A 21,262-nucleotide genomic window follows, 5' to 3' on the forward strand; every position below is an offset into this window, starting at 1 on the left:
CAAGCTTGCTCATCCATAAAATGACTGATATGGTTTTCATGAGTACTCAGGGTTTTAACTCTGTAAAATTACCTTTCAAAAAGTTATTACTTTATATAGTATACCCTAAAATCATAAAAAAGAAATAGTTTTGCCATTTGACATCCAAATGAATGACATTTCACTTTAATTTATGGAGACTGTTAAATGAAAAAACACAGCTTTTAAGAATGGTATTTAAGGACACTTCCCAGTTTTTACAGTTGGGAAAAACAAACAAACAAACAAAAAAAAACAATGTCTCTTTAACAAAAGTGGTTGCATGGAACCAAAAAAGAGCCTGCATTGCCAAGACAATCCTAAGTCAAAAGAACAAAGCTGGAGGCATCATGCTACCTGACTTCAAACTATATTACAGGGCTACAGCAACCAAAACAGCATGGTACTGGTACCAACACAGAGATATAAACCAATGGAACAGAACAGAGTCCTCAGAAATAATACCACACATCTACAGCCCTCTAATCTTTGACAGACCTGAGAAAAACAAGAGTGGGGAAAAGTGGGGAAAAGATTCCCTATTTAATAAATGGTGCTGGGAAAATTGGCTAGCCATAAGTAGAAAGCTGAAATTGGATCCCTTCCTTACTCCTTATACGAAAATTAATTCAAGATGGATGAGAGAATTAAATGTTAGACCTAATACCATAAAAACCCTAGAAGAAAACCTAGGTAGTACCATTCAGGACATAGGCAAGGGCAAGGACTTCATGACTAAAACACCAAAAGCAATGGCAACAAAAGCCAAAATTGACAAATGGGATCTAATTAAACTAAAGAGCTTCTGCACAGCAAAAGAAACTACCATCAGAGTAAACAGGCAACCTACAGAATGGGAGAAAATTTTTGCAATCTACTCATCTGACAAAGGGCTAATACCCAGAACCTACAAAGAACTCAAACAAATTTACAAGAAAAAAACAAACAACTCCATCAAAAAGTGGGCAAAGGATATGAACAGACATTTCTCAAAAGAAGACATTCATACAGCCAATAGACACATGAAAAAATGCTCATCATCACTGGCCATCAGAGAAATGCAAATCAAAACCACAATGAGATACCATCTCACACCAGTTAGAATGGCAATCGTTAAAAAGTCAGGAAACAACAGGTGCTGGAGAGGATGTGGAGAAATAGGAACACTTTTACACTGTTGGTGGGATTGTAAACTAGTTCAACCATTGTGGAAAACAGTATGGCGATTCCTCAAGGATCTAGAACTAGAAATACCATATGACTCAGCCATCCTATTACTGGGTATATACCCAAAGGATTATAAATCATGCTGCTATAAAGACACATGTACACGTATGTTTATTGCGGCGCTATTCACAATAGCAAAGACTTGGAATCAACCCAAATGTCCATTAGTGACAGACTGGATTAAGAAAATGTGGCACATATACACCATGGAATACTATGCAGCCATAGAAAGGGATGAGTTTGTGTCCTTTGTAGGGATATGGATGCAGCTGGAAACCATCATTCTCAGCAAACTATCGCAAGAACAGAAAACCAAACACCGCATGTTCTCACTCATAGGTGGGAATTGAACAATGAGATCACCTGGACTTGGGAAGGGGAACATCACACACCGGGGCCTATTATGGGGAGGGGGAGGGGGGAAGAATGGCATTGGGAGTTATACCTGATGTAAATGACGAGTTGATGGGTGCTGACGAGTTGATGGGTGCAGCACACCAACATGGCACAAGTATATATATGTAACAAAACTGCACGTTGTGCACATGTACCCTAGAACTTAAAGTATAATAACAAAAATAAATAAATAAATAAAACAATAAAATAAAATAAAATAGAACCTGAAAAAAAAAGTGGTTGCCATATTTCCCAATTCTAAATTATACTTTTATATATTAATGTTTATGAAGTTATGAAGTTTTTCAATCATGAACAGAAGTCTATTTTTTATTGAAGAAATGTTTAGATCAATGATGTGTCTAGAATTAAGGCACTGATGCAATAGTTGACTGAAAAACTTTTTATTGAACAAATACTCCTTGAGTCCCTACCACATGTCCAAATACTATGTTAGGACCCAGGGATACACTTTGGAGGAAAAAGACATTCCAATGCAAAAGTAAAATATTCCTATCTAGAATAATCATGGCACTTTATGGGAGCAGAGAAAGTATTTCCCTGAGTCTCATGGTTTCAACAGACATTCTGGAGGAGGTGACATTGATAGAGTGAAAAGGATCCACAGGAGTTATCTATGTTAACAAGAGGAATGTGCTTTTTTCAGCCAAAGACAACCATGTGAGCCACAGCATAAAGGGGAAGGTAGGTATAATGAGGCCACTGTAAGACCTGGAATGTAAAAATCATAGATGTGAGAGAGAAGACTGGAATGAATGGCAAATGATTGACAGTTATGATGGTCCTGACTGTCATGCTAAAAAGTTCAGCCTTTAATTCTAAAAATGCTATGGCTCCACTGATGGGTCCCAAATGAGAATATCAACTGGAGAACAACACCATGATGAGGGGTATCACCACTGTCGATTACAAACTGATGGGCAGGGAAGCTGGAGGAGGGCATGGGCAGGAGGCAACTGCTGCAACAGTTCCGGGGAGTTGTGAAGAAGATGTGGCTATTAAAAAACAGAAGAGATAGTTATTTTATAAGGTAGAAAAGACAGAATTTCGTACTTAAGAGTGGGCAATGAAAGGAAGGAGAGAATGGTAGAAGTTAAAACCCAAATTATTTTCAAAGAGTAATTTAAGATCACATAACTTCTTAGTTAAATTCCTGAACAGCTGAAAAAATGAGTAAAACTCAATTATTCAGAACCCCAGGCTAAAGTCTCAGACTTGACCTTGCCAAGTTGAAGGACATCAGTCTAGTTCACCATCCTAGAAGATAAGGATCTTCCCTTGCTGGAATAAACCTGATTCCCACTCCAGGAGCAATATGTCCACTGTATCCTTCTGGAAATATGCATCTCAGAATCTAAGAAAGTAACATAAATAAAGCCTCTCAATGGTTTGAAAGCTTTCAAGGACTCTCCAAAGTGAATCATCAGAAGAGGAAGAGAAAGGATTCTAAGTATAACTCAAAACATCTATTCTCAAAAATTTACCAGATGAGTGATGACAGTATGAACCTCAGTGACTGCTTAACACCAAACCACTTTTACTGAGCAACAATTATGTACTAAGTGTCATGTTCTACTTATGCTTGGCCCAGCTTCCTCATCTATGAAACTGGAAGTAAGAGGACTTGTTAGAATTACTGCGGTATTTAAATTGCAAATATCGCTTTGATAAATTGATAAATACAAGGAATTTTCACTTTCACTACTCTTAACATTTAATTTGACATATATGAACTTTCCTACTTTGTCTGCCACATCCCTCTTAACACCACCTGCCTCACACATTGTAATCTTCAGCTAGGTCAGATTACTGAAGCCTGCATGATGTCATCTCATCTCCATGTCATGGCTAGGATAAGTCCCCTGGTTGACTTTCTTTTAGCGCCTGACACTTTCCCATCAGATCACTTATCAGTGACTAAATAATTATTTTGAAATAAATATCTTTATGCCACACCAGACTCTAAAAGTCTGTAAGAGCAAAGATCAACCTATTTCAATCACTCCTGAATCTCTCTGCTTATCAAGTGAATTAATAAATTTTCTCAGGCAAGATCTTATATTTCTCAAATCTTCAAGTTTTAAAACTGCATTTTAAAACAAATAAAAAAATAAGTAGCACTTGAGCCCTTAATGACAGTTTCTGTGTTCCTCACAAGATCACAATAGGAGAGATTTCCTGGGTTTCCTTTTGACTTCACCAGGCCTCAAGCATTCCAGTCACTTCTTACATTCAAGGACTTCACAAACCCATTCCTCAATTTCTCTATGACTTGGATCTATCATATTTCTAATTTTCTAATTATCAGCCCCCTTAATACTTTATTCTCATCCCCTCCATTGTTCTCATCACAGCGTGTGTAATCTATAGCCAATACAAAAGAGAGATGTTCTGGGAAGATAAACTTGGCTTTGATACACCTGAGAACTGGAGGAGGCAGAGATTAGAGCTAGCTAAGAGGCTATGATACCAGAACAGGTATGTAAAAAAGTGCTGTCTCTGGTCTATGGAAGTGGGAAAAGAGAGGCATATTTACTATCTGACTTGGAGACAGGTGACATATGAGGGTCAAAAGAGAAAAGATGGAAGAAGTTTCAAGTCTAAGTGACTGGGGGTAAGGTATTTTGGCTAACACAAACTAGAAAGTCCAGTGAATGTAGACAAATATCTAGTTTAGACTTACAAATAGCATCATTTACTACTTATCATTAAGTGGGGTAAATGTGGATACATTGTTTGTATTTCTTTCTTGTTTTACTTTTCTGTTTTCCAGCTTTGCTACACTGAGCACATATCACTTTATTAATAGAAAAAACAAACCTGTTTTCATGCAAACTTTGTTATGCACATGTTCACTGGCAGTGTAGGTGAGATACTGTAGAGATGTTCAGCAGGAAGATGGAATTGTAAGCCTGAGCTCATGAGTAGTCAAGGATATAGGCATAGTTTTAAAGTCATCTGCATAGAGTTAAAGCCCTGGGAATGCATGAGATCCTCAAGCGAAGGAGACCAAATTAGAGGGCCAGACAATGAAATTCTGTCTCAAGTTGTGCAGCCCTGACACACTGACAGGGAATGACTGGTGCTAGGTAAGAGCACAGGAAACATCATACTAGCCCTGAGGTTTTGTGCAATTTCCTCAGATTTAGTCTCCGAGAGTAGGAGGATGTGGTGTGGACAACCTCTCTGCACCATGAGAGTGTTTTGAAGTTACATCTATCAATGCTTTTTACTTATTGTTACAGTGATTTGTTTTTGTGTCATGCTGATGAAGCTGGGATGAAGAATTAAATCTTACTCAATTATTATCTTTCTTTGTTTTCCCCTCACCTAAGCACTTTCACATACCAGCCACTTTATATATATGTATATATATTTGCTGCAGAAACCAATCACACATATAGAGCTACTTTTTCCAATCCTCTCCCACTTTCAAATGCCGTAGCTTTCCTTGATCATGCTGCTACTTGCTTTTCTATCAGAATCGGTCTTCTAAAACCCAGATGACACACCTTGTCCTGCCTTGAGGCACTTTCTCCATATATCCCTCATTCCTACTTTGAAAGTTCACCATTTTTGCTCACTGTACACATTATTTACCCATAAGCACATAGCATGTTATTTTACGTGGTATTTAGAAAATCTGTAATTAGCTAGGCTAGAAACAAGGCAATAAACTGTCCAGTGGAGCATGGCTCAGCCTCAGTATAAATTTGGGCGGGGGGTTTATTTGACACACTCATCGCCAAATTTAGCTCTTTCTACATTCCTAGACCTATTACCTTGACATTTAAGACCCATCTTGTAAAACTGCTTAAAGAAATAGTCTTTTAGAAATAGATACTAAAGAGATAGTTAAGTCTGAACCCTATCTTTAGTTGAATTTCACAACCTGAACGCATTTTACAAACCCTAAAACAACATACCACTGTGACCCAAATAAGTGTCAGAGTTGCTGGTGTGAAGAGTTAGTTAGTCCAAGGACTCCTGACACTGGGACCGGGCTGCTTTCATCCTGTTACTTTGTCTACGTGACGGTTAATGTATTCTTCTGCTGTCATGTCATATGGCTTAGGTGGAGGAAGTTGGTACAGATGTGCCTTGAGTGGAAATATTTTTCTTATAGGGTAGATCTTATTTTAAGTATTTAGAGGCATTTGTTATTTAGCAGAGCTCTGCAGTCAAACTTTTACATGGTAAAGAAACACTCGAAACACTCTCTAAATTGTCTGCCCACTTAATTTATTTATTTATTTATTTATTTATTTATTATTTATTTATTTGAGACGGAGTCTCGCTCTGCCACCCAGGCTGGAGTGCAGTGGCCGGATCTCAGCTCACTGCAAGCTCCGCCTCCCGGGTTTACGCCATTCTCCTGCCTCAGCCTCCCGAGTAGCTGGGACTACAGGCGCCCGCCTCGTCGCCCGGCTAGTTTTTTTTTTGTATTTTTAAGTAGAGACAGGGTTTCACCGTATTAGCCAGGATGGTCTCGATCTCCTGACCTCGTGATCCGCCCGTCTCGGCCTCCCAAAGTGCTGGGATTACAGGCTTGAGCCACCGCGCCCGGCCTATTTATTTTCTACTATAGCAATATAAAACTAGAGTTCGGTTTTCTGATTACCAACAGACTTGGTTATCTCACTCATACAAGTAAGCTGAAGCTAAACAGACTGACTGTTCCTGTTCTCCTCTGCCACTTATGATGTCAGGCAAGTCTCTTACCTCTCTCATTTTTTACCTTTTTTAATAAAAAGTGGGTTTAGGACCATCTGCTTGTCTACACCCTCAGCAATGCTGGGGGATCAAGTGGGAACATGCATGTGAAAATAGTCTGTAATAATAACAATTATGACAACAGGAATAATAGCTAACACTCATTCAGCATTTATTATGTGTCAGGCACAGCTTTGCATGAAGTAACTCATTTAATCCTTATAAAAATTCTAAGATGCAGGTATTGTTATTATTCCCATTTTACAGACAGAAAACCAAGGCACAAAGGTTAAGTAACTTGCACAAGTCACAAAGCTACTAAGTAAAGAAGCTGGAATAAATGACCATGTGCTACCTATACCCTGAGTACAGTGATAATATAACATTTTACCTTCAGTGACTGCAAAAGATAAAATAAGTATCACAGGAAAATTAAATAATCATCATTTTATAGATGAGACAATTGAGGTTCAGCAAGGTTTCACAGTTTGCCTAATTATATTTTCAGAGTATATATAATTTAGAATATATTTAAACTAGTCTGAAGTGCTCTGTTTTTAAATTAAGGGAAGTAGAGCAAATCTTCTGAAAACAGATTCAACGCAATTTTAAATTCTAGTGGCCTAACCAGCTATTATACTGGGAAATTATAGATTAAATATGCCTGGACATGTATAACAATAAGGGCTCAAGAAATATTAGCTACTATCCCTATAAATGTCCCAATGCCTGCATCAGAGTCCCAAAGCACATCAAGAGTTCTAGACAAAATAGTATAGTTCTTTTTGAAAGTGTGAATAAGCAATTATAGTCTCTGGATTTGGAGAGTAATAAAAAAGTGGAGTCTCAAGTGTGAACTTTTTGTTTTCCTTTTCCCTAACTGATCTATTAAAAAAAAAAAAAAAAAAACCTTATAAATTCACACCCTAATCAAGATAAAACTTTTAGAAATAGATTTTAATTCATTTCTTTTCACTGAATGCACAGGGGTACTTAATAATATCAAAAATCCAATTAGAAAGGAAAAGGTAAGGTTAACCCACCTACTAATGAAACAACACTTTTAAAAAGGAAGGAGGCATAATCCCTGTGGGCCAGCTGTGTGCCAGGCACTCACAGGCCAGCAAGTGCAAACAGCATGGCTTCACTCCGAGTCAAATGGAACCAGGTCAAATCTGGCTCTTCCTCTACTAGCTGGGTGGCCTCAGGCAAAGTTACTTCATTTCTCTGACTCTATCAAGAGCCTCTCAACACACAGCTGACCCAGCTGACCCTCTAGCATGGAATCACTGGAAGAGGCCAACTGCTGTCCCCTATGGGGTTTGGTGGGATTTATAACCTTGTTTCAAGGCCTACTCACAAGACCCTAGAGATACTTTTTGGAGTCTTTCAAGATCAAACTGGCCAATCTACACAGCTACAAGAGATACATCATGGGAATTTAGTAGATAAAAAGGGCCCTATTTGGCAATGAACCAAGTGAATATCAAGAGTCTAGCTGAGCCAAGATTCCCTTAATAACAAGTGTATATGATATCCTATCAGAACAGTGCAGGTCTTCTCTATCTCATTCACCACCCACAACCTTCTCAAAGCTAGGCCCACTAACCTCCACTACCTGTTCTCTCCAGGCACACACCAGAGTTGAACACTAGGGAGGGAGAGATGCATTCTTATCTTGGATAGACAGGCTGTGATTTGAAAGTACTACAAGGTACACCTGGCTGACTGGAGTCTGGGTGGGCGGTTGAGGCTGGATTTCACATGAACTCATTACCCACATGGCCCCCTATACAGCTTAATCCGTGAAACGTGGAGCACATGCATGCTCCAACCATTTCCCACAGTGGCCTAGCTTCCACCCAATTCACTGTGCCTGCTGTCCAATCTCTAATTCAGCTAACAGGGCTTTTGGGCTTGAGGCTGCTGAAGACAGATTACCACTGAGCATTAGAGCTCTGGGAAAAACGAGCTCCTCTACTGAGATGCTGAACAAACAACACCACAGTATCTGTAGAAAGAAATTTCCAAGACTCCAGATTTCTTATTTATACAGCCTTCTGTGACTATAACCTCCACTGCAACTTCAGTCTACAAACATGGCTAACGAAGTGCTTTCGAGCTTAGGAGTTAAATTGCTCCTGACAGTATGTTGTAAAATAGCAAAGCTGAAAATGGTGATAACCTGGGGACAAAATATATATGTAATATTGGGATCACAATTTGTTAGGAATTAATAAGCACTTGTATATCATATCCTTCTTCCCTAGCATTTATACAGGCTCAAAACATGCTAGCTAGTGTGATAATAATCCTTGCAGATCTCCTAGAGAACAGGCATGATCACCTTCAACTAGCACTGTTGGTGGCTCACCTGTCATTTATTGGGAGAAAGCATTCTCCCTGTTTACAAGTAAGAAAACTAAAACAAGGAGGTTAGAGAAGTTACCTAAGATTGCCTACTACATGCAGAGTAAAGTAAGGATCTAGATGGAGGCAGTTCCACTTTGAAATTTGAGCTATTAATCACTATACCCTTCCATCTCCTCTGTTTATGTGAGGAGACTGAAATCTACAGACATAGAACTTGTCTGCTGTCATGCGGTTACCTGGATGGTACATAAAAGTCCAAATTACAGCTACATCCCCGTTTAAACAGTAAGCTATTTCTAAATCTGAATCCTGAGGACTTTCATGAAGCCAGAAGGGTTTTCAGACATTACAACACTCAGCAATAAAGTACACAGAATTTTTTTAGATGAAAAGCCCCATCCAACAGTGGCTGATAACATCTTCCGTTCTCTGATAACCCCCTTGCTACTAGAGCAGCTGAAGATGACTCCAAATGCATGAATCTGTTCATCTGTTCACATGCTAAAAGAGTAAGTCCTGGCAGTTTATGATTAAAGAGGCATGAAAGTCCCCAGATCACAAATGCCCTTTCAAAAATTTTCCACATTTGTTCTGGCTTCAAGCCATGATAAAGTGTTTCCAATCAAATGCATCAGCTAAAATGAACCCATTTTCTGAAACAGCAGTGGCTAGTTTGGGTCCAGCACTTATAAAGAAAGGTTCCTGGTGTCACAGACCATGAAATTAGACTGTTTGAAGTTGTTTCCATGGAGAATCCCAGAAGACCTTAAAACTTCTGAGCAGGAAGATCCCTGACCCTTGCCCAACTCCTTTCCACTTAACAATGATGCAACTAAGCTGAAAAGACTTGTCCAAAGCCACTGAGCAGGTTAGTTAGTGGCAGGGCTAAAATCTGTAATGAGGAGTTGGTCATGCCCAGGTTGCAAACAGCCTTGTCCAAGGATTCATACTTGGAGTAGATACTTTGCACCCTTACCTTTGACTAGGCCTAACTTCTGGTACAAACCTGTGGAGTCAAAATCTGATTTTCAATATTGTAAAAAACAAAAACAAACAAAAAAACTCTCATTTTCCAGATCTCTCAATGAAAACTTTAGGGCCAAATCAAGAAATCATAAGGCTATCATAGTCCCTTACATAAAAATGGTCTTAAAATATATACACAATCTCCTTTTCATAGAAGACTGAGAGCCAGAGAGATAGAAATATAGAAAGAGAGGGAGAAAGAATACTTTGCCCCTGACATACACACACAAAAGTACTTGGCTTCCTCAAAGAAAAAAAAAAAAAAAAAAAAATCTCAAACTCCTTTGTCTTAAGGGCAGAGAGAAAGGTGACAAAATTTGACATAAAGTGAGCGACTGAAGACAGGAATGGGCAAACTCCAGCTAGCCTGGAACTATCCCGGTTTCCGCTGTGAACCAGCCTAGGGGCTTCCCCTCGGTCGGCCCCTGCACCGAAGGACGTGCCTGACACTGGGCTGCGTCATGTGCAGAACTACCCACGCCCAGAAAACTAGCTGGAGTGGAGAACAGAATGCAATTGCAGCCAATCTTCCTCTGGTTCCCTGGGGAGGCCTGCTCTGGGCAGAGAGATCCCAGGGGACTGTGCGGGAAGGAGCTAAAGCAATAGCCCAAAAGCTCCAGGGAATGCACTTGAAGTTTCAAACGTTTTTCTTTTCTTTGAAACTAAGTTTCCAGCCCACCAGGAAAAACTGTCTCGCGACCTAGTGATTTTAATCTCACGCTTGGCCGCAAGCCGCTGCCTCAAGACTGGAAACTGGCCGCGAGGCACTCTAGCCCCCTGACCCCCTCCCCTGGCCCTCACCGGCGATATCCCAGAGCTGCAGGCGCACCACAGTCTCCGGGTCCCAGTGGAGCACCTTGAGCGCGAAGTCCACGCCGATTGTGGCCCGGTAGTGCGAGGAGAAGTTCTGGTGCACGTAGCGCTTGATGATGCTGGTCTTCCCCACGCCCAGGTCGCCAATCACCAGCAATTTGTACAGGTGCTCCTTGTGCGGCGCCTGCATCCTGGCGGCCGGCCCGCCGTGCAGTGCCAGACCAGGGAAGCGCAGCCAGGGCTCTGCGCAGGAGAGAGACTTGGGGAGCTCAAGTGTAGGTGCAAAGGAGAGGCGTGGGCGGCGGGGCGGGGGCCGGGGGCGGAACTCCTCCCCTAGGGGTTAATCCTCCTTCCTACTCCGCGGTCTTGGAGAGGGGAGGAGACAGGAGTTAGTCCCGGGACTGGCAGCTGAAAGGATTTCGCGTGTGGTTGCATGTTGCAGTGCTTATTTATCCGGCGCTTTAGAGTTTCCGAAGAGCTGTTTTCGCCTGTGACCCTGGCCACAAACTTATGAGGTGTGGATCTTATTTTCCACGTTTTGCTTGCGAGAAAACTGATTGTGAACAAGTACTCTGCGGGAGATGGCCCGTGAAAGGCTCCGCTGAACACAGGTCTGAAGTCACAGGGCTACGAACCACCCCACACTGTAGAGAGAAAGTACAGTATTAGGAAGCCGGAGACTGGCCAGACTTGGTTCCTGCGTGTCCTGGTTTTTGAGGGACCATAAGTAAGTCATTTGAGCTCCCCCAGCCTGTTTTTTCGCAATGAATGGCAATGCTGAAATGACTTTCAGCAGCTTGAAAGTGTGAACACTGAGCACTTTCACACCCATTCAACTGGTAATCAGTTAAGGAGGACAACTGGGCCGAAAATGCCAAGGGCACTCGTGACTTTTAGCCTCTTCTCATATTCTGAAAAGTTTGAGCTGCCCAGAAAGACAGTTTTAACAATTGGTCAGATTATTACAAATAATAGTAACGGCAAACATTTATTGAGCACTCGTTATATGCCAGAGGGTTTATAAATCATGTCTTTTAATCTTCCCAGCTGTCTTAATAGTAGATACTATTTTTCTTCCTATTTTACAAATGAGGAAGCTAAGGACTAGACATTTTAAGTAATGGACCCAGAGTCAAAGAGTAAGGAAAAAAGCCAAATTCAAACACAGGTCTTGAGGTTCCTAACGTTTTTGTTGTTGTTGTTGTTGTTTTTTGTTTTCATTCATTTGACCAATATACATTGAGTACTACCATTCACCATGCACAGTTCTGTGTACTTGGGATGATACAGAAATCCTAACGCAGACAATGACTACTGGCCTCAAAAAAATTTACCTTCTTGTGGGTGGAGACAAACAAGACAAAGTAAGTACAATTTGTCATATATTAATTGGTAATAAAATAAGGCAGGAAAGGGGATGTGAGGAGATTATATGGGGTTTGCCTCTTAGATAGGGTGGCCAGGGAAGTTTTCAGTAAGAAGCAGACAATTTAGTAAAGACATAAAGAAAATGAGAAATTGGGCATTCAGGTCTAGAGGGTGAGCAGTTTATACCAAAATGAGCTATTTTGTACCTGAATGTGCTGTGAATGGAGCGCTGCTCACATTCTGTAGTTTCATCTTCTCAATTGCTTTATGAAGTGGGTTATTTTCTTCGATTTATAAATAAAGAAACCAAGATTAAGAGCAACTTTCTCAAGGCACACATAACTAGTATGTTTTAGAACTGGGACTTAAACAGAGTCCTGTGTGAAAGGGAGAAAGGAGGTTTGGCAAGGCCATTGTCTTTCTGCCTTCCTCCTCTGGCCTGACACACCCTAAACTTTAGCCTCCACTTGCCCCAAACAAGCAGAGGGATGCCCTAGATGTGTAACTGGGACAAGTCACATAACCTCTCTCAGCCTTGGTTTCTACATCAACAAAAGGAGAATGGTAATACCTGTGGCCACAGGTTCATGGCTGTAATCCAAGCACTTTGGGAGGCCGAGGCAGGTGAATCATTTGAGGTCAGGAGTTCAAGACCAGCCTGGCCAACATGGTGAAACCTGTCTCTACTAAAAATACGAAAATTAGCCGGGCATGATGGCGGGTGCCTGTAATCCCAGCTACTTGGGAGACTGAGACAGGAGAATAACTTGAACCCGGGATGCAGAGGATACAGTAAGCCAAGATCGCACCTTTGCTCTCCAGCCTGGGCGACCTGAGCAAGACTCGGTCTCAAAATAAATTAAATAAATAAATAAATAGAAATAAAGTTGTTGAGAAAATGCTGGGTCCACAGTAGGTGGTAAATAAATGGTAACTATTAATATAAAATGAGGGACAAGCTTTAAATATTGTCCGCAGGCACTGTCCTGTGCAGTTTTATATTTCCTCAAAGAGTAACTCAGAAGCTTTGCTCGGAATGGACACTAAGTGACAGTGTGTAGAATTGCACTCATTTGTGTTTTATTGAAGTGCTTAGCTGGGTAGGCCTCATTCACTGGTTTCCACCCACGCAGGGACACACCAAGAAGATTATATCTAATAAATGAGATAGATATTCTACCTGCTTAAAGAATTAGCCAACCATGTCACCTCACTTCCCAGAGAGGGGAATTCAGGAGCACAAGATGCTAAAGCCATTCTAAATGCCTGCAAAATTAGGAAGGATGACAAAATGAGACCTTTGCCAGCTCTAAAATCCTGGGTCTGTAAATCTGAGAGACAGACTTTGTCTGCCCAACGAGCTCCTAGGGTAGAAACGAGGTAGGAGTTTGAGACATCTTGTGGGCCAGACCTCAGAATTATACCCAACCCAACTTTCTCACCAGCCCCAGACTGTTTTCCCAAGCCTGGTCCAGGCAGAGTCATCCTCACCGTTGTCTGTTCTCCTCTTTTGAGCAAGAGCATATTGGAACATCAGACATTTTGATTTATGAGGTAGGACAGACAGGGCAAAGTTCAGGATTTCTGGGTCCTGAAGCTGATAACATTGGAGGAAGGAGCTTTTTAAGCAAAAGAATGCAAAATCAAAAATATATAATTAGGTCTAGGGCCTTGAAAGGGATCCTGAAGCTTCAGTTTTATTGCCTCTCTGGGGGTAGGAGATTCCTCTCTCAGGGACAGCAGCCAACCATGGTGAGCAAGCTCCTTTGCCAGGCAGGAAGTATGTGCAGTTTGTTTCCAGCAGTACTCATTTAGGTCTCATGATCATTCTTCACAGTGGGAAGAAATTACTCTCGGTTTATATTTTTAAGACTTTTAGATTAAAGTAGCTTGGTAAGCACCCCGGCCTAGCAGTTCAGTAAAATCTTTGTAAAAGTTGCCTAGGTCTCTTAACCTGAAAGTCCCCTGGGTAAAATGAGGGAGTTAGGTTGCAAGATCTCTGGAAAGTCTTTTGGACTCTAAAATATCAGAATTCTGGATATTCTAGTCATCGTCTGGTAAGACTTACACCCTAGCTGATTCTAGTCACCCCACAAGAGCACCACTGCCCAAGAGGTGATGTTTTCTCTCCTCTTTTTAGGTTTGGAAGAAAGGCCATCTCAAAGCAAACATGATACCATAGTTCTCTTCTGGTTTCATGGTGCTATTCTTTCCTCTGCTGAAGTACATTTTCCCATAAGACAAAGGCAATCCAAGAACATTTTTTGTGGAGGGCAAACCTTCCTGTACTCCCCTTCTTTGCTTTGAATTTATTTTCTACTCTCGGAACTAGGCTGCAGACAGGGAGTCAGGTAGTCAGGGACAAACTATAAACTGGATCAAGCCAGACAGTGAATAGATGGAAAGGATATTATCAAGCAGCTAGACTATTCTTACCTCTTCTTTCAATCAACCTGTCCCCTGCAATTATAATGCTTCTCGAGAACCTACTTTCCCCAACCTGAACATATACCTGTCAAGATGGTTTAGGATTATCAGGAGGATCTCAGCTTTTTCTGACACAAAAGAGCCAGTGCTTCCTCCCTCTGGAGAGAACAGCTGTGCCATTGGCCCCCTCCTAGCTGCCACACTGCACCATGGAAACCTGTTCTCCACAGTAATTCTCAAAACATCTCTGGTGATGTTTTGACAAGCTTACTACCCTCAAATTGCTAAACCATAGCACATCTTCTCACCAAGGTTGGGAAGGCCGATGACTCATGTTTGTAAAAGGTGTGTGAGACCACAAAGTGCTCAGAATTCAAGCCAAGAATGATATCCCAGAAGACACAGCATTAGATTTCTCTGAATCTCCATTCCCTTTCTGTCCAATACGGGTACCTATTCTTATGAAATGGAAAAACTAATTACAGTGATTGCAAATTGCTTTGCAAATGTAAACTTGAAGGGGCAAACCCTCCTGTTTTCCTCCTAGAGATACTGTATTTGGTGAGCCCCTGTGAAGTCACATTATTTGCTTTTGCCATTAAGAGAGCCATGGGGAGTTATTCATTAGCTTATGTGAGCTCTTAATTATTACCCTGAAGAAATATGTAAATGACTGCAAGATGGGGTCCCAAGGGCTCTGTTATAGAAAAGGTAATCTAATTTTTCTTAGATTAATACAAGAAATATGTCTTAAAACAGATGAACTTTACTCTGCAAAAGGCCTGGAAGAAATGACCATATATTTTATCATTCCAACTATGACTCTTGAGAGTGAAAGGGGGCACTATGAATAATTACACCAAACAACAGGAAGAAGCCAGGGCTTTCCTAAAGAATATTCATTCCCTGGTGTGAACCCGGGAGGCGGAACTTGCAGTGAGCCGAGATCGCGCCACTGCACTCCAACCTGGGCGACAGAGTGAGACTCTGTCTCAAAAAATAAATAAATAATAAAAAAAAGAATATTCATTCCTGAAGAAAAGGGAAAAGTTGGGGCTTTCAAATGAGATCTACAGCTATAGGGGCTTTGGAAAATTCTCCTAAACCACAATTTTAATACATAGGTCTGCCAACTTAAAGTTGCAGCTTATTTCTTTGTTGTCTTCAAAAAGTTCTCTTTACCCACTAGGCTTGTCTGAAACCTGTGCTAACTTGCAGTTGGAGTCATCTAGTATTGATCCAGGATTACAGCAGGTGTCTAGAAGTAGGAAGCAACTTTTGGGTTATTTGGAGAGAGGCCAAGATGGATTCTGTATGGGATGTGCTTAAAATAAATTCTCTCCAGTCTATGAGAAATTTGTGTCTAGATTTTTTTCCAGAAGGAAAGACTACAATAGGATATTTATGGGTTATCATGAGAAACTGATTGCAAGTGCATTTTTTAACCCACCAATAGTATGAATCAAGAAAACCAGATATGACCTAAACCATTTTCAGCAGTGTATTTATCATCAACTAAAATTATGTGCCTTAGCTGTGCCAGACAGGCATGGCTGAATTGGGGCTTATTTTTCTACTAACACACCTAACATGGCCAAGTGGAAATAAGCTATGGAATGGCCAAAAGGCAAGCATCTGAGAACATGGAGCAAAATGATTCTGTATGTGCTAGAATTTCAACTTCCTCATCCTGGGAACCTACAACGAGCTAAGCCCTTTGTCTTGGTAAGTTTATTTGATCTTCACGATCACTCGGTAGCAAGTATCTTCACTTTATAATGAGGGAAATAGGGCTCAAATCATTTAAATAATTTTTCCAAAGTCACAGATATGGAGTGACAGCATGAGAATCGTAACACCTAATTCCTAAATCTGTGCTTTTTCTGCTATACCACACTCCTTTAGTATGTGATAAATTTCAGGTCCAGGCTTCTACTATAGCTTTGTTTCTGCTATGCTACTAACTATTCAGGCTATGAAGAAAAGAGGTTGATTCTCTTTCCATTTGATAAAGTCCTAACTATTGCAGGGAAACAGCCAATAAAGGAAGAAAAGGAAAATCTATGATTCAAAGATAAAAGGATATATTCCATGATCTCTCACCAACTCAGGCAAAAAGTCAACACAAGTAAAAGTGGCATGCTGTGCATTTGTGGGAAGAGGCCTGACCCAGGGCACATAGAGAGCATATACCAAGGAGCCTACTCCTGTTGCTTTCAGAGAAGGTGATAGGATAGCACTGAGGCTCTCCCGTGAATGAACCCCTAGTCCATAATGCGTGAGGACAAAGGGACTGGTAAGGTCTAGCTCAGAAAGTTAAAGCAAGAAAATTACTGACAGACCATCACAGCATAAACAAAGAAATATTTATGTACAAAGCATTGTAACAGACTTTTTTGAGGATCAGGGTTAGAAGAAAGGTCTCATGTTTATCTCAAAGAGTGTATAAGATATAAGCTCCTACCATCAAAATGCTTCCATTCTGGTTAAAGCAGCAGCATGTATACACATGGCCTTCTGCCTTCCACTCTAACCTTCTCAGACTCCTTCACAACTTCCCTTCTTTTCTGCCCATCCACTAAAGTTTGCTATTCTTCATCCTTGAGACTCTGACTTTCCCTGCTTGAGCTCATCCACTCCTGTGACAATAGAGCAAATGGGGTTAGGAACTCTGGAATCAGGTGAACTTACCTGATTTCACATTCAAGTTCTACCACTACCCAGTCGTAAGAACTTTGTAAAGTAGTTTAACTTCTGCAAACCCATCCCTTCAGGTATAAAATGAGGGTAATAATTTTAACCTCATATTTTTTTGAGAAGACCAAATAAAATTATGTGAAGTGCTTAGCATAGTGCTTGGCCCAGGATATGCACTGAAAAGAACATGTTGTTAAACTATCAGATGTCTGCTGATGATTTCTATATCTGTATTTAAAACACAACCTTACTCCTGCATTCCATACCCTTGTTCCAACTGCCTGTTGGGCATTTCTACCAGGCTTTCTGGCAGACAGTTTAAATGCAACATGTGCAAAACTGAACTCATTATCTACCCTAACAGACTTGTTCCCTTTCCTGTATTCCTGGTTTTTGGTCAGTGGTTCCTCCCTCACCAAAGTCTACCAAGCTCAAAAACTCGGTCACTCTTGATTCCTCTCTCTTTGTTACCCATCTCAAACGAATTCCTGATGGCATTTCCACTACTCCACAAAATTACTATTATAACAAAAAGGTGAATATCTATGCATTATTATTGTGGAGAAAGGACCTTTAAATATTACATGAAAGGCAGAAATAATAAAAGAAAGAAAACCTAAATGTGTAGATATTAACAATCACCAGAAGCAAGACAAATGATACTTGCAGAATGAGAAAAATTTTACAACATTTAAGACAGGCAAAAGGAAATATACCTTATATTAAATTGTTCTAATAACTTTTTTAGACACTAAATCAGATAGAGAAAGATATAAATAAGCAATTGACCACATAAGACAAGCAAAAAGCCAATAATGTGAAAAGTACATTTTTCACTAGGATAGTAATAAAAGTATGAAAATTAAGCAATAATGTAATACCATTTTTTACTTTTTAAATGGACAAATATATTTTAGTACTAAAAATATCCAATTTTGATGAGAATGTAAAAAAATGGATATTATCATATGATCCTGTGGTGGAACTAACAATAAAAAGTTGTTAAAAGGAAATGTGGTTATATATATCAAAAACCTTAAAATGCATGTGCCCTTTGTTAACAATTCCATTTTTAGGAATTTATGGTAAGGAAATCATTAAAGGTGTATGTGACAATTTTGTTTTAAGAATTCTAATTGCAGTGTTGCTTATAAAAACAAAAAACCAGAATTCCCTAAATACACATGAGGTTAAATATTGTAATGGTATACATATGTGCAGGCACATTATACCGCCTTTATAAACAATGTTAAAGAAAATATTACAGTCTGAAAAATGTTCACAGTATTTTTCGTAACATTTTTAAATGGGAGGTCAACAAATCACAAAAAGTTATCGTCTCCAATTTAGCATAAAATACATAATTTCCTTTTTACACAAACACACACATTGTTGATGGAAAAAAGGTACAGAAATTTATGTACCCACATATTAGAGTTTGTCTCTGGATGGTGAAATCATTGCTTCTTTTTTATATATTTTCCTGCTTTTCTATATTTCATTTTTATGGAAACATAATTGATATCAAAAGAAGAAAACAAAAGTTAAAATCAAATGTGTACTGAATAGGTCTTGGATGAGGATTTCCAGTCACTCCTGTTTCAGGTTTCAGCATTCAGTGTGTAGAGACAATGAAGTTTCCTGTCTGACCACCAAGTGCTGGGTATCAGTGTTTTAGGTTTTAGTATTTTTCTAGTCAACCTTTCTCATTCTGATCACCCTAATCTTATCAGTGCTGAGAGGTGTGCCCTCCTAAGGGAACCAACGCACTATTTCATGGGTGGCACAATCAGGCTGACACTCCAAAACCAGTTAGACAAGGTACTCATGCTGCCCTGGAGTGACTCTGCCACGGTAGCCCTGGCTTAGCTCATGAGGACAAGCTCCATGTGCCTGAAAGGGAATTGACTGTCTCTCCCCAGTTTGGATTGAAATTCCCACCAGGGTCACCAATATCCAAACCTTGATATCATCTTCACTTCTTTCCTGCTTGTGCCCTACTTTTCCACTTTGACACCAACTTGCAAATTCTTCTCTCCAGTATCTCTTTCATTCATGCTATCATTTCAGTCCCTCTTAATATCTCATCAAGTAGTTGTTCCCTAAGGACATCTTCCTGATTCAGTTTCCTCTGCTTTGTCCTATCTGTCACCAACCCTAGATCAATCTTCAAAAATAAATTACTACAAGCTGGCCATGTTGGCATCTGCCTGTAGTCCCAACTACTGGGAGGCTGAAGTGGGAGGTTCGCTTTAGCTTAGGAGTTCAAAGTCCAGACTGGGCAATATAATAAGACCCTGCCTTTAAAAAGTAAAATAAAATAAAGATACTACTGCAATAGGACACTTACTCCTCTTACTATAACCTCTGAACTTATGTGTGAGCAGAATACCTTGTTTTGTTTAACCTTTTGATGAGTTGGGTTTTCTGTTTATGCAGCCAAACCAAATCTTAAATGATAAATCTCCCTGAGTCTAAAAGAAGGCATGTCTCTGTTTAGCATGCCTGTATAATAGCAGTTTATATGTATGCCATTTCACCATTCTACCTCTCCCCAGCATTCTTTTTGTAGATTTTGTTGCCCTCCTCTTTGACTCTACCCCATAAAATCAGAAGAATATACCCTACCAGCACAAGGTGCAGCCTGCTCCATGATACTGGCATGCTCAAGAAATGGTCCATACTTGTTTATGCCAGGCTGTATTAATGTCTTGACTTGTACAGGCACTCCTTAAGTCTTTTAATGACAATGAAAAGTATGAATCATGCAAGACCATGTCTTATGTTATTGCCAACAATTTTGAGCCTGAAATGCAGTAAGATACCTGGCATTTTGTTTTATTTCTTTTATTTTTAGAGGCACGAATGTTGCTACTGGCATCCATAGAAAGCAATGGGAAGATGAGTGCACAAAGACTGCTAGCGTGGAAGTTACCGGGCTGCATTCCCTTAGTGACTCTGCCACTAATTTCAGAGTCAGCCTGATCCCTTCATTTCACACACCCTTTTAACCTCCTTTGAGTATCTTCTGTAAATTGATAGCACCTTCTCAAAAACAACCAGGTCATATGCATGAAGGATCTTAAAGACAGGCATAATTATCCAACAACTAGTAAGTACCCTTTAAATAGTTGTTCCTCTTTTAAGAATCTGTCCCAAATAAATAATCAGGCAGTCTTTCCAAGATTTATGCACAAGATATTTAATGTAGCATTATTTTTAGTAGCAACCTAAATATTTATCAATAGAAACTGGTTAGACAGTGTCATATCCATAAAATTTAATATTTTATAGCCATTAAACATCATGTTTATGAAGAATATTAATAGAATGAATATTCAAGCTATTACTTGGAAAAGAAAATATAAAATTACATATATATGTGCATACATGCATAAATTATCCAGATTTTATAAATATATGTACATGATTATACATATAACTAGAACAAACATTTTTCTTCTTTATACTTTTCTAAGTTATCTAGGATATATATGGATTGGTTTTAAAATTAATGAAATTAATATGTAATTATCTTGAAAATCTTTAAGGATTTATTATTTATTTTTATTTATTCTTGATATTTTGAAATTTTACAGTTAACACATCTTGGTTTAAGTTACCAAGTGGTCTCTTTCATCTGGACACAGATGGCTTTCGTTTATCAAAAGCATTCTTGCATTATTTCTTTGATAATTTTTTCTCTCTTTTTATTTGTTCTCAATCTCTCAAAAATTTTAAAATCTAACTCTAGAACACCATTAAGACTTTTTAAACAATGTTTCATTCTTTTTGTCTCTATATTCTACTTTCTGGAAGACTTGCTGAACTTGGTTTACAAAGTCTTTCATTGGCCGAGACGGGCGGATCACGAGGTCAGGAGATCGAGACCATCCTAGCTAACACCGTGAAACCCCGTCTCTACTAAAAAAATGCAAAAAAAAAAAAAATAGCCGGGCATGGTGGTGGGCGCCTGTAATCCCAGCTGCTCGGGAGGCTGAGGCAGGAGAATGGCGTGAACCTGGGAGGCGGAGCTTGCAGTGAGCTGAGATCCGGCCATTGCACTCCAGCCTGGGCAACAGAGCAAGACTCCGTCTCAAAAAAAAAAAAAAAAAAGAAAACTTTTAATTAGCAACTTGATTTTGAAGAGATACTTAGATCTATTTATCTAGTTTTTTAAAAG

General features: G+C 39.7%; 1 protein-coding gene across 1 annotated transcript in view; it reads right to left on the minus strand.

Annotated features, from left to right (window-relative positions):
• Positions 1 to 10,899, minus strand: part of RAB38 (RAB38, member RAS oncogene family) — a 62,386-nt gene extending 51,487 nt beyond the window's left edge. The window contains exon 1 of the mRNA XM_033206017.1: positions 10,576 to 10,899. Within this exon, the coding sequence (XP_033061908.1) occupies positions 10,576 to 10,777 (202 nt within the window). The 5' untranslated portion in view covers positions 10,778 to 10,899. The remainder of the gene's footprint in view (positions 1 to 10,575) is intronic.
• Positions 10,900 to 21,262: the final 10,363 nt, after the last annotated feature.

The sequence above is a fragment of the Trachypithecus francoisi genome, unplaced genomic scaffold (genome assembly GCF_009764315.1).
Source record: "Trachypithecus francoisi isolate TF-2019V2 unplaced genomic scaffold, Tfra_2.0 Lachesis_group8, whole genome shotgun sequence".
In the NCBI taxonomy this organism is placed as follows: Eukaryota; Metazoa; Chordata; class Mammalia; order Primates; family Cercopithecidae; genus Trachypithecus; species Trachypithecus francoisi.